Genomic DNA, 13,292 nt, shown 5'->3' with positions numbered 1-13,292 from the left:
ACTTCTTCACCATTTCCTTTACTCTTTTGAAAATCGTTATTGCACTTAATTAATATCTATTAATAAAAAAGGCATTGGGCTTACCAAAACACATCTGCAAAATAAAGGCACCATAATTATAAACGAAATATTTGTAAAGTGCATGTGCAGTTAGAGCTGGGCGATATGGCCATAAAAAGGATCACAATAAATGTTTTCATATCAGTCGATATCGATAATTATCACGATAAATTTCAAATCTAAGTTTAAAGGCAGATTTTTGCGCCTAAGTGAAAGTTGTAGAAACCAGACTGTTAATTGTGGTTTTAAATGACTCTTTATTGTCAGAACATGACAAACACTTCACGTTTTTGAATTTTTCACACTTTTCCAGTCATTTTTCCATCTTAATTACTTAGTTTCTGCTTGTTCTAACGAGTGATATTGTTTCAAAGCATGAACCAGGTTTGTGTCGCCTGACTTTGATGATTCGTATCTTCAGCAGTTTGCAGTGTAGGCTGCAATAATAATAATATTGAATTTTTTTGTCTTTTAGAAATGCACACTTGACAGTAGCTTGAGGTGACAGTAGTAGCTTGAGTTAGGATGCAGATGTAAATTTATGTTCATTATCAAAAACAACAACATCTGTAAAAATTGTAACAACCTCAGTTTTATATGGTGAAATGTGATTATTCTGACTGTGAGTTTTACTAATATTAACCATTGGTCTTCCATAGTAGCATACATTTACATCATGAGAACTACAGTTAATACCACACATATAGCACCTCAATACCATGGTAAAAATGTAACGATATGGTTTCTAGGGATCTGTATGCAAAACAGTAGTCTAAATGCATTTATTATAATTGCACGAATGCTATAGCTTAATCACAAAACAAATACTGTACTTATATTCCATTGCTCCTTTAATACATTTAATACATGTCTACATTAATAATATAATAAACTTTGATATGAATATCCCACATTTCTGCCACAATACCATGGTGCAGTTGGTGTTACTACAGTAAATCCATGATGGCGATTTGTAGATTGAAAAGCTTTCTGACTGTCTTGTTGCTCACAGTGTTTCTGCTGTTTGTCAGCGCTCTTTCATCTGGCTTTAAATTAGTTTAAATCACAGAGTGTTTTGTGTTCTTCACTCAATCGTTTCGTCACCCAGCCCTATGTACAGTGTTAGCATCTCCAACAGCTTCTCATAGTTCGGAGTGAAGTTTTGGACGTAAAACAATAAGAAAATCATCAGCATGACTAAAATGGCACAACAACCTAAAAGAGTCAGTAAAATTAACCCACAAACATAAAGGAGTGCGATTTGGAAATAATCTAAACCAGAACACTTCCAACTTACCCTTAGTTACTTACAGACAGGCACAACAAAGGCTTCGATTGGTTACAAATACTGTTCAATCTAAAAAAAAAATGTGAAATTGCCACCAGAACTCAATCTAGCACAGAATTATGGAATTTCATACAAGTCCCCAATTTAATAAAGTACAATTGTACGCCTCACCTGAGCAGCGCTAACACCTTCAGTCCTCGCTTGAGTTGTCCGAGTCATCCCAGTCGACCTCTTCCCATGATGCTTTAGCCCTTTGCTCCCAGCTGCGTGCTTGAGCCATGGCTGCTCGTGGCAAAAGCAGGACACATGCTGAAAGCCCAGATACACGGTCCTCGAGGGCTGTTCCGCTCTCCCATCGGTCCTCCTCCGCGTTATAAATGTGAACATACTTCATGCGACTGCCCTTATCATGCGATCTTCCACCCAGGATGTAGATGCATCCATCCAGGACGGCCATGCCTGGCTCCCCATGTCCAGCAGGCAACGGACTCACCACAGACCACACATCTGCTATTGGGTTATAGCACGCCACCTATAGAGACAGACAGAACTTTAGCTCAGTCACTGGCTCTGGATCAAAACATAGTGAGCTGCTTTGCATACTGATTCTAAAGGCAGCATGCTAACAACAATGAAACCTCATAACAACACTCTTAATAGGCAGGCGAGCCACTCGAAGAATGATCCAACCTCACATGAAGCATCTGGGAGACTTGACAATAGATTCCAATACCCTAATAATTGTAAAAATGTAATTAAGATTGGCCCGTTTCCTTACTTTTTTTGTGTTGAATGACATATGTGTCAATGACAAATATGAGTAGGGAAAAAAAGGACAAATATTTTAGAATTTAGAAATGTTCTCACATTTCTTAGAAATATATTGTAATAATTTTCAAGAAAAGTTTCAATTTTTTAAATGTATTACACTACCGTTAAAAAAATTGGGGTCAGCAAGATAAAAAAAAATAAAAAATTTTATTCAGCAAGGAAACAGTAAATTGGTCAAATGTGACAGTAAAGACATTTACAAAATGTTAGAAATATTTCTATTTCAATTACATTGTAAAAATATTAAAATAGAAAACAGTTATTTTTGAATTGTAATAATATTTCACAGTTTTACGTATTTTTTTGGTTTTTTTGATCAAATAAATGCAGCCTTGGTGATCAGAAGAGATTTCTTTCAAAAACATAAAAAATTGTACCAACCCCAAACCTATATATACTGGCAATATATTAAATAATATTAATGCTGTCAAAACTAGCACATTAACGCATGTGACAAATTTTTCCAGTTAACATATTTAACGCAATTAAAGCAGAGGCGGAGTTAAGGTTGACCACCGCACTCACAACTGCTGCTTCTGTCACTTCTTTTTGTTCTTGACAAGAATTGCGTTTATTTAGACGCAGAAAGTCTTTGCGAACACATCAAACTGGAGACTTTCAGACCTCAGCGCAGGTGCGAATCAAACGAGCGCGGAAAAGCTACAAATAATGAGGAGCTTCAGTAGAACAACAGTGAACTACGGTCAGATGAGATGTTGTCAGGCCATATATCAGTAAATACTAATTCTGTCCTGTCAGCCGTCATACTGTGCTAGTAGCGCGTGCTCTTCAATTGCACGCACGAATGCGGCGGCGTGCGATGTAGCCATACGGTAGGCTATATCATTTCATGTTAAAGCTCAAAAGAAACTAAGAGCAAGCAATGACGTAGTTAGGTCATCATGAAATTACCAAAAACACGATTAAAGCCGTTTTAAACTGTGCACTTCCTGATAAGCTGGCACTAAATATCACTAAGAAAAGTAAGAGAAGCCACTGAATATAATAATTCTCGTTTCTCATGCGATACTTCAAAATGCGTATAAAAACAGGGTGATGGAAACAGAAAAGAACATGCTTCTGAAATGCAGTGGTTTTCAAAACTGTCCTGGAGAAGCCCAGCACTGTCTCCCTCATCTAACACACCCGATTCAACTCGTCAGCTCATTATAGAGACTTTGAGAGCTGAAGTGGGTCAGAAAAGGTAAAGAGTTGTGAGAAAATACGATGCGTGTCACATCCACGTCATGTTCAGCAGCGGCAGCCAAAATAACCTAATAACCAGCTGCTGTGATGTCTGTTCAACAAAGAACAAAAGAAAAAAAGATTACATCAATAACTTTTGTAGCTTTAAGGATTCATCTATATTTAACTTAGAATTTAAAGTTTAATAACTTTATTTAATTTCTGTATATTTCCTACTTGCTGAAGGGCACATGTAGCTAAATATGACATTTATGTTGATGTGAAGATTGTTTTAAGTTCACATAAATTAGAAGTGGTTATTTTTTTAAAGTCTAATAAATATTAAGATTGATAGCTCTCAATTATACTGTAATGTCGAATGGCTAATAGGTAATAGTTAAATATTAGGGGGAAAAATCATAGAGACATCAGTAGTTTTGGTATCAGTGATACTCGCCTCCAGTCATGCCATTAAACAAATATTTAAAAAAAGATACTGTCTTTGTTATTTCCACAATATTTTGAAGATGTGAAATTGTTGCAATATAAAAGTATATTTAAAAACTTTAATGCTAAGTGTGAATAATCACGATTCATTTCAGAAAAAAAAAATGTGTGATTAATTAGTTTGTCTTTTGTAAATCGATTGACAGCACCAAATAATATATATTAAATAATTAAACAAATAAAGGTTAATGAAGATAAGAGTGTCCAAGAAAAAAATCTACTTTATAACACATGTGCCAGGTTTTTTAGAAATGTACTGTTTGTATTCATGGTTTCATATGGTTTTGAAAATCAAGAAAAGTTTAAATTGAATGAATTTAATGTCATACGCTGTAATATCATGTAAAACTAATAACTTATTTTCCTTACATATTGAATACAGAAATGAGTGTACACATCTTAATTATTGAACTCAAAAAAGTAAAAACATTTTAAGTTAAACAGCATGACATTTTACAACCTGAACTAACCTTGCCATGTCATAAATGGTCAAATTATCAGTTTTTTTTTTTTAAAGACTTATGGACCTTGACACATGTTGACTTTTGGAACATCCTTCACCTGAGGAGCAAAGCCTATGATGTGGTCTAGGTTGGCAGCTCACTAGGTTTTGCTTTAACTTAATCAATTAATTTTATTTATTAATTTACACAGTTTTTACACCATGCTATAACTGGTGTTAAAACATGCAGTCATTGTTAACTGTAAAGCAGCGATGCAGGTATTTCAGAAGTTCAGTACCTTGAGGACGTCTCGCCGGTAACCGCAACCATCGTTGCTGCCTCCAATGACATAAGCGTGGCCTTTAAGTGCTGCCATGCTGTGCCAGGCACGCTCCACCGGGCCCTCTGCACACAAGCTCCAGTGATTGCCGCTGGGATCGTAACAGTAGCTCTCCTTCAGATAAGCCATTCCCCGCCGACCACATGCTATGTAGATCTTCCCATCAATCACTGCGCCGGCGTGTGCATATACCTGCAGACACAGGCATGTGAGAGTGTGTATACATTATGCACATTAAATCTAAAGTTCATAAACTCATGTCACATTCTTATGGTAGCTGCAGCCCTTATGTAAATACAACTTACACTACTGGCCAAAAGATTGGAATAATTGAGACCCCTCTGCTCACCAAGGCTGCATTTATTTGATCAAAAATAGAGTAAAAACAGGATTTTATTACAATCACGGCGAGTGTCATCATGGCAGACGTTCAAATCCACTATAATTTTATAAATAATACTGTTTGTTGTGTCTCAGAATGTAGTTTTATGAGTTTTTTTTAGGTGAGAATGTACTTGTTTAGACTTCAGATATGTGGCTTGTTAATAAAGATAACGTCTATTTGAAAAATTGCCTCAATGTTTTCGGACTTATGAGCTCCAGGGCGTCAGCGGCCGTTCAGCGCTCATGAACCCGCCAAGAGCAGCCTCACCTCGGCCAGATCTTCAGGAATTTGCCGCTGGCTCTGATGTCTCTATAGTGGTTAAACATGAGATATAATTCATTCGTTTTGGGTAAATCTAACGGGCAGTCTTTGGTCTCATTAATCTATTATTTGTTCCAGAGCAAATAGTTTCTCAAAATCTCATCACGTCATATTTTAATGCTGTATATCAGAGTGCTGCTTTTGTACTTTTGACAGAAATGTCTAGCAACTTTTATGATGGCAGTTGTTGTTGTTTATTAAATATTATTATCCCGAAAAAATTATTTTATATAAATAGTAGTATTTAATAATAGTATTTAGTATTGAGAAACGGTGTGTTCGTGATTAGTTACATTGTTAAGTCAATAGATGGCGACAAGAGACTGTTTTTATGAGTCAGCAGTAAATAATTGTTTTTATATGTTGTACATTAATAGGAAAGTGGTTTTTGAAGTGTCTGAATTGCACTATAGTAAGCACTATGAACGTGACTTGACGGATGCATTGCTCAATTACTTGAGAGATAGTACTATATTAGCATATCTACAGATAACCAGTGTAGTTCAGTGGTTTATCAATGACTGTTCACCTCTCGTTTCAGCGGCGCCACATATTCCCAGGTGTTGGTTTGTGGGTTGTAGCGCTCCACACAGTCCAGTTCATTGGTGTAGTCTCGTCCTCCAATGGCGTAGATATATTTATCAAACACACAGACGCAATGATCCGCGTGCTGTTGTCGTAGAGGCTCTATAGTACACCAGGTGTTGTGGCGGGGATCGTACCTTGATGAGAAAACAATGGAACGAATCAAACAAATAATGTAAATTAACAATTAGAGATGTATCAAAAATGTATAATGTAAATATTTTAGTATGTATATTATTGTCCTGAGTTTTAGCAATATGTTATTAAAAAGACATTCAATATTGTCTCATTATTAAAGTGGTTTTTTTTTACCATATCATGCCAACCATATCAAGAGCAGTGTTCTTTATATATTTATTAATATTCTGAATTACCTTTTATTTTTAGTTTGTTTAATTTTAGTTGAAGTAATTTTATATTCTATAGTCATTTTTGTTTAGTTTATTAATATTTCTATTTAGCTTTAATTTATTTCAATTTTAGTAATTTTAGTCTGTCAACTTTTAACTTGTTTTATTGAATTTAGTTGCCAAGGCAACATTTCTAATTTTGGTACAATTTTTTCATCTTATATTTATATTTTATTTCAGCTTTTTTAAGTAACAAACAGTTTTTAATAGTTTTATTTAACAATAACAACACTGATCAAGAGCTCTGCATACCACTGTGAAGAGATATAAATACTCAAAAATAATGATAGTGATGAAGAAATATTTTGTGGTTAAGTGAGACAAAAAAAAAACTACATCTGTTCAATCAGCAGTTTTAGATTGCTACGATTTATCTAAAACCACAACAACAATCAAAGGGACTTCCTTAAAGAAAATCTTTTCCTGTTCTCTCTTTCACTTCCCTCATACTCGGAGTAACTTCTGGAACTTGGCATTGAGATATTGTGAGTATTTTCAGCTCCTGTATGACAAACTTGCTTGTGCATTCAGTATTTGCTTTGATAAAAGCAGCTGTTAAATGACTAAAGTGAAACAGTTGATATATAGTATAATCATTTGCAAACCAGAGGTCCAGTTTTATGTAAAAGTTTCTAAACAGTTTTTAACCTTTATCCCAACATTAACAATATTACTGATGATGTACATCTTAATTTCTTTATGCTTACACTGGATTCACATATTTTTTGTTGCCGTTTCTGTCTTCTTATGGAATTTATGTGAATAATGAGTTTTATTTCGTTTGACAAGCTTTCAAACTCTGAGTGGTCTTGCAATTATAATGGTTTAAGATTTGTATAAACAACAAGTCCAATAATCCAATCAGCATTTATTGGATTATATTGGTCTCTGATTTGGATATGATACAAATCCAGTAATCCCAAACACAAGGCCAAATGGGAGGATCTAAAGTCCTACAATGGCCAAGTCAAAGCTCTGATCTCGAACCTGAATAATGTAAAGCCAGTCACACTGTAATAATAAGAAATGTTTCCTCAGCATCAAATCAGCACATTAGAATGCTTTCTGAAGGATCATGTGACTCTGAAGACTGGAGTAATGATGCTGAAAATTCAGCTTTGCATCACAGGAATAAATTACATTTTAAAATATAATACAACAGAAAATAGTTCACAATATTGTTGTTTTTACTGTATTTTTGATCAAATAATTGACTTTCAAAAACATTATTACAAAAAAATACTGAAATAATTAAAAAAATGAAACCCATTAAAGTATATTAAAAATAAACAAAATAAAAGTATATAATAATTTTAAAAATTAGGACTCATAATTTAATAAAATGAGAAATTTGGTAAAAGTACAGCAAAAACAAAATTCTTCATTCTCTTCTACAGTGTAACATGTATAAACCAGTTATAACAACATTAAATCCAAGCACTGTCCCTCTAACAGTTGTTCTAGATTCACAGTTGCACTTCAACATCTGTAAAAACGTAATGCAAATTAATATTCAGCATCACTTACCGCCAGCATCGAGCTTCAGCACGGAAGCCGCTGGTGTTCTTGTCTCCACCAATTAGGTACACAAAGTTATTGAGCACCGCGATGCCCATGTTGGACATGCGAGGAGCGCGATCTGCAGCCAGACTACGCCACTCGCCCCAGGAGGGGTGGAACACCTGGAAGCGCTCTTCATTGTCCACCAGTGCGCTAGATGAATACATGCCACCGAATCCCACGATGCACTGGGAGCTGCAGCGAGGCTGAGTGAGTGGGGTTTGCATCACCGGCTGCCACAGCTCCTGACTGTGGTAACGCAGAGCAGCGGCCACTGAGTCCCGCAGTGGACACTGCTCTAACCGGCTGTGCAAGCGCTGCAACACATGCTTCTCCATCAGACAGAACCGCACTGCTTCCAACATCTGCAATGAATCCTGAAGGAAAAGTTGATTTGTCATAGATATCACTAATCACTTCCAAAAAGACTATGGCAATGGGGAGACTGATACTTGTTTTTTTGTGTGCTAATTTTGGGGTGCTAATTCCAAAAACAGTGTCTGTTTTGCTTGAGCACATCACATTATCTCACAAAATATAATGTGCATTTTGTAGCGTTCAACAGAAAACTGCCACAAAGACATGATTCGAGCCGGTTACAACTACATGTTCAATTCTCATCTGATTTTCACATTTCTCTAACAAGGTTAGAATTATGGCCAGTGACAAAAGAAAATGCAAACATGACCCAGATGTCTTCTGCTACATTAGTGGGTGTTTTACTAAATCAGCAATAGAAAATTACAGATTTTGCGACGAAAATGTAAATATATGTGTTTAAGTTAAGTTTTTGGACATTAAATTGATTATTTGAAAATATTGTTTGGAGATTATAAATGACACATTTTGAACACTACTTTTTGTCAATAAAACCAAAACTTTTAACATTTGACTGCTTTTGTTATTTTGATGCATTAAAGCTGATACACACACTATATACTGTACATTTGAACAAACCTTCATAACAAAAATCCAAATCTAATTCTGAATTTGAAGAATGAAGTTCTTTTAAAATATTTCTGCTTTATCATGGACAATTCTATGTGTCACTGACCCACATAAATAAATATATAAATGATTTCACATAAAGTGGTTGTTGATCTCTCGTGTTTAGTAACTTCATTGATGCATGTGCATTCTCAGTATTTATTTGTATAATTGTATAATTATTAGACGTGCAGTTTCATAACCTCATAATAATTGAAAGACTTGGTATATTTGTTTTTCTAGAAAAGTTGAAATATAAACTTTCTATAACATATATGTGACCCTGGAGCACAAAACCAGTCTTAAGTCATCTGCAATGAATCCTGAAGGAAAAGTTGATTTGTCATAGATATCACTAATCACTTCCAAAAAGACTATGGCAATGGGGAGACTGATACTTGTTTTTTTGTGTGCTAATTTTGGGGTGCTAATTCCAAAAACAGTGTCTGTTTTGCTTGAGCACATCACATTATCTCACAAAATATAATGTGCATTTTGTAGCGTTCAACAGAAAACTGCCACAAAGACATGATTCGAGCCGGTTACAACTACATGTTCAATTCTCATCTGATTTTCACATTTCTCTAACAAGGTTAGAATTATGGCCAGTGACAAAAGAAAATGCAAACATGACCCAGATGTCTTCTGCTACATTAGTGGGTGTTTTACTAAATCAGCAATAGAAAATTACAGATTTTGCGACGAAAATGTAAATATATGTGTTTAAGTTAAGTTTTTGGACATTAAATTGATTATTTGAAAATATTGTTTGGAGATTATAAATGACACATTTTGAACACTACTTTTTGTCAATAAAACCAAAACTTTTAACATTTGACTGCTTTTGTTATTTTGATGCATTAAAGCTGATACACACACTATATACTGTACATTTGAACAAACCTTCATAACAAAAATCCAAATCTAATTCTGAATTTGAAGAATGAAGTTCTTTTAAAATATTTCTGCTTTATCATGGACAATTCTATGTGTCACTGACCCACATAAATAAATATATAAATGATTTCACATAAAGTGGTTGTTGATCTCTCGTGTTTAGTAACTTCATTGATGCATGTGCATTCTCAGTATTTATTTGTATAATTGTATAATTATTAGACGTGCAGTTTCATAACCTCATAATAATTGAAAGACTTGGTATATTTGTTTTTCTAGAAAAGTTGAAATATAAACTTTCTATAACATATATGTGACCCTGGAGCACAAAACCAGTCTTAAGTCGCTGGGGTATATTTGTAGCAATAGCCAAAAATACATTGTATGGGTCAAAATTATTGATTTTTCTTTTAAGCCAAAAATCATTAGGATATTGAGTAAAGATCATGTTCCATGAAGATATTTTGTAAATTTCCTACCGTAAATATATTAAAACTTAATTTTTGATTAGTAATATGCATTGCTAAGAACTTCATTTGGACAACTTTAACAGCGATTTTCTCGATATTTTTATTTTTTTGCATCCTCAGATTCCAGATTTTCAAATAGTTGTATACATTTCAGATGTATAAATCTCTATTTCCCTTTCTCTAAGAATTGACCCTTATGACTGGTTTTGTTGTCCAGGGTCACATATACTACCGTTCAAACGTTTGTGGTCAGTAAACCAAAACGTGTGACATATGACTGCTTTTGTTATTTTGATTAAAGCTGATACATGGGTTATTTTAGGTAACTAAAACTAAAACCGATACTAAAACTATAGCCATTTTTGTAACTTGTCATAAAAGGATGCTAATTTAAATCAAATAAAATGTCAAAACCTTTTTATTTCACCTTGTTGCCAAGGCAAAATTTCTTATTTTAAATTTTGTTTAACTAATAAAAATTATATATAAAATATACAAAAACTACTAAAAATGACAAAAACACAACAAAATTACTAAAATTTTAACAAAAATTAACATGAAAACAGAAAATCTAAAACTAAAAACTGATTTAAACTATAAAAAAGTCATTAAAATAACAATGACACATACAGTAGCATATTTAATCGAAAAACCTTTTTTTCCACATATTTTGTGAAAAAAAATAGGCTATGTGATGAATTGTGCAAAAGTTTGTATTGATATTTTTGAACTAAGCGTCATCAAATGAGGTAATATTAGGCCTTTTTTGCAAATCAACAGATGCAGGGATGTCATATCTGCTGTGGCCACCCATCTGTTTCTCACCTGTAAGCAAACCCCATGCTTCTCCACCTGTTCAGGAGTGTAATGGTAGTGCAGGGCTGCTTCATACACCTCGTTCTCTGAGTTCACCTCCAGATCGTCGCTGGAAAGCACACTCAGGATCTTTTCCGGAGGAAGCTTTCGATACACTGGTGTACACGAGAAGGTCTGGATGTTCTTGAGCAGATATGAGTGAATTTTTTCCCCAAGCTGGTTGAGCCCGTAGATGTCAGCTAGCTTTTCCACCTCCAGGATGTTCTCATCATCCAGCCAGGAGAACAGGAAGTCGCAGCAGAAGCCGATCACATCTTGGACCTGCAGCAGAGTGGCCGCACACAGCACTTCCTGTACCGTGTCCAGGTCCAGCTCCAGCTCGGAGGTGTAGATGAAGTCCAGCAGTTTGGCCATCGCCGTGTATGTGACTCCTTGGACGGGGATCTCAGTTTGCTGCATCTCCCGCAAACCGCCGGCAAACATGCCCCTAAACACAGAGAGGAAAGACTGACTGTACAGGGGCACAATCAACATTAGAGACTTCCTAAGTTCCTAAATCTTCTTCCTTCATCCCTAAACATTTGGGGAGAGTCATGCATACCTGAAATAGTCACATGAGGCCGCCAGGAGAATGCGGTGAGCCTGAATAGCTTTTCCTTCTACCGAGAGCACCACATCAAACAGAATCCCTCCTTGTCGCAGCATCAGGAGCCCGTCTAACAGTCCCTGTGAATGGGCATTACTGCGGTATTTCTGCTTGGCACAGGGCTGGGTGGAGTGAACGGCTCCTCCAGCCTCTCCAGCCGTGCAGGAGACCAAGTCATCAGCCATCTTGATATAAAAATGCAAACAGAAAGTGAACCTGCTCACATTTTTGTGTGACGTCCCACACCGCTGCTAAATGAAAGAACAGAGAGAGAGGGAGAGAAATGAGAAATTTCCCCATCCTGTGTTTGTCATCAGCGGTTATTAGTCACCATAGAAAGTAAATATGACAAACATATATCACACCACGATGACAAGAGAAAGTAAACATACTTCGATTGACAGGAAACAAAGTCCTGTCTGCCACATTTTATAACCACAGATAAACAAGAACTAGGTCAAAATGATACGTTAATAAGAAAAAATCTAAAACACTACCATTTTTAAGGGCAATGGTGAGTTTATACTCAAAATAGAAAGACAAACTACGATTGGCAGAATTTATATTGGTACATAATGTTAACATCATTTAACTGTAAATAGTGGCTTGTATTTATTCCTCCAGTAAACATGATATTCGTAGAAAGTGCAAATAAAAAATACGATAGTATAAATGATGCGAACAAAGGCTGAGTGTGATTGATTGAGCTGCCAGCAGTGTGTGGTCGTTATATAATCTGACAGTACAGAAGATGTTGTGAGTTTGTGCATGAGGTTGGATGATATAAGCAACACTTACCGGGAATGATCGGACGAGTTAAAGAAGCCTGTTGCAGCCGGATGACAACAGTCACTCTGTGATAATGGTGATGATTGTGATGAAGATGTTTCAGTATGTTTGTTTACTGATCGCCCAGCTGAGTTTGCCCGTGACGTCACAGAAGCGCTTCCGGTACAGAGGAAAACAAAGACATCAGCAGCGACTGTCAAATGAAAAGCACTGGAGCGCTACTTCACTGCAGCTTTACCTTTACATCAGTCTATGGGTGTCATGGCTACTGAAAAATATAATGATAAATTAATATAATGATAACAAAACAAAAAACATTACACCAGTCTTCATGGATCTCCAGTCTTGATGGAAGGACCGTTTTACCACAAATAAAACCAAAAAAACATGGTTACTATAGTTAAACCATGGTAACCACACATTTACCATGGTTTTGCTACACTAACCATAGTTTAACCATGTATTTGTAGTAAAAATGTGGTTATACAAATGGTAATCAATATGCCAAAAAACCATGGCTACGACACTTTTACTACAGTAAAACCATGACTAATTTAATCATACATCTTGAAATAAATAAAGAGTACTATTTAACATCCAGCAATTAATAAACACAACGCACGCATAACCCATTGTTATAACGCTGCAAGCACAAACTCATTCAAACAAAGGAGACCGGGGCAGGTTGTCACACGTTTGCAGTTTTGGCACATCGTAAAAATAAATAAACATATTTTATTGGGTTTTCATCAAAATTGAAACGATCATGTAT

At 35.5% G+C, this 13,292-nt stretch overlaps 1 protein-coding gene across 2 annotated transcripts; it reads right to left on the bottom strand.

Moving 5' to 3' along the window:
- Positions 1-986: 986 nt before the first annotated feature.
- On the bottom strand, positions 987-12,684 carry LOC107678468 (kelch-like protein 22). Of its 2 annotated transcripts, XM_016473743.1 has the most exons (8): positions 12,530-12,684; positions 11,687-11,982; positions 11,095-11,572; positions 7,883-8,292; positions 5,890-6,082; positions 4,613-4,846; positions 1,520-1,880; positions 987-1,417 (listed from the first exon to the last, which is right to left on the bottom strand). In XM_016473743.1, exons 2-7 carry the CDS (start codon positions 11,914-11,916, stop codon positions 1,539-1,541), a joined length of 1,887 nt encoding a protein of 628 aa, XP_016329229.1. In that variant the 5' UTR covers positions 11,917-11,982; positions 12,530-12,684; the 3' UTR covers positions 987-1,417; positions 1,520-1,538. The 2 variants fall into 2 exon arrangements, with proteins under 2 accessions (XP_016329229.1, XP_016329228.1); XM_016473742.1 differs by lacking the exon at positions 987-1,417 and having other exon boundaries at positions 1,427-1,880.
- Between the last annotated feature and the right edge of the window lie 608 nt (positions 12,685-13,292).

This window comes from Sinocyclocheilus anshuiensis, unplaced genomic scaffold, assembly GCF_001515605.1.
Source record: "Sinocyclocheilus anshuiensis isolate Anshui unplaced genomic scaffold, SAMN03320099.WGS_v1.1 scaffold112, whole genome shotgun sequence".
Taxonomy (NCBI): Eukaryota; Metazoa; Chordata; class Actinopteri; order Cypriniformes; family Cyprinidae; genus Sinocyclocheilus; species Sinocyclocheilus anshuiensis.
The sequence above is the reverse complement of the archived record's forward strand: the minus strand, read 5'-3'. Positions and strand labels throughout refer to the sequence as shown.

What these genes read in the sequence shown, in the direction of transcription:
- LOC107678468 (XM_016473743.1), bottom strand. Translation starts at nt 11,916, where the DNA reads ATGGCTGATGACTTGGTCTCCTGCACGGCTGGAGAGGCTGGAGGAGCC. An exon ending in AGCATGGGGTTTGCTTACAG is followed by an intron (nt 8,293 to 11,094) that starts GTGAGAAACAGA and finishes CTTTTCCTTCAG; the next exon opens with GATTCATTGCAGATGTTGGA. An exon ending in ACCGGCGAGACGTCCTCAAG is followed by an intron (nt 1,881 to 4,612) that starts GTACTGAACTTC and finishes CTGTCTCTATAG; the next exon opens with GTGGCGTGCTATAACCCAAT.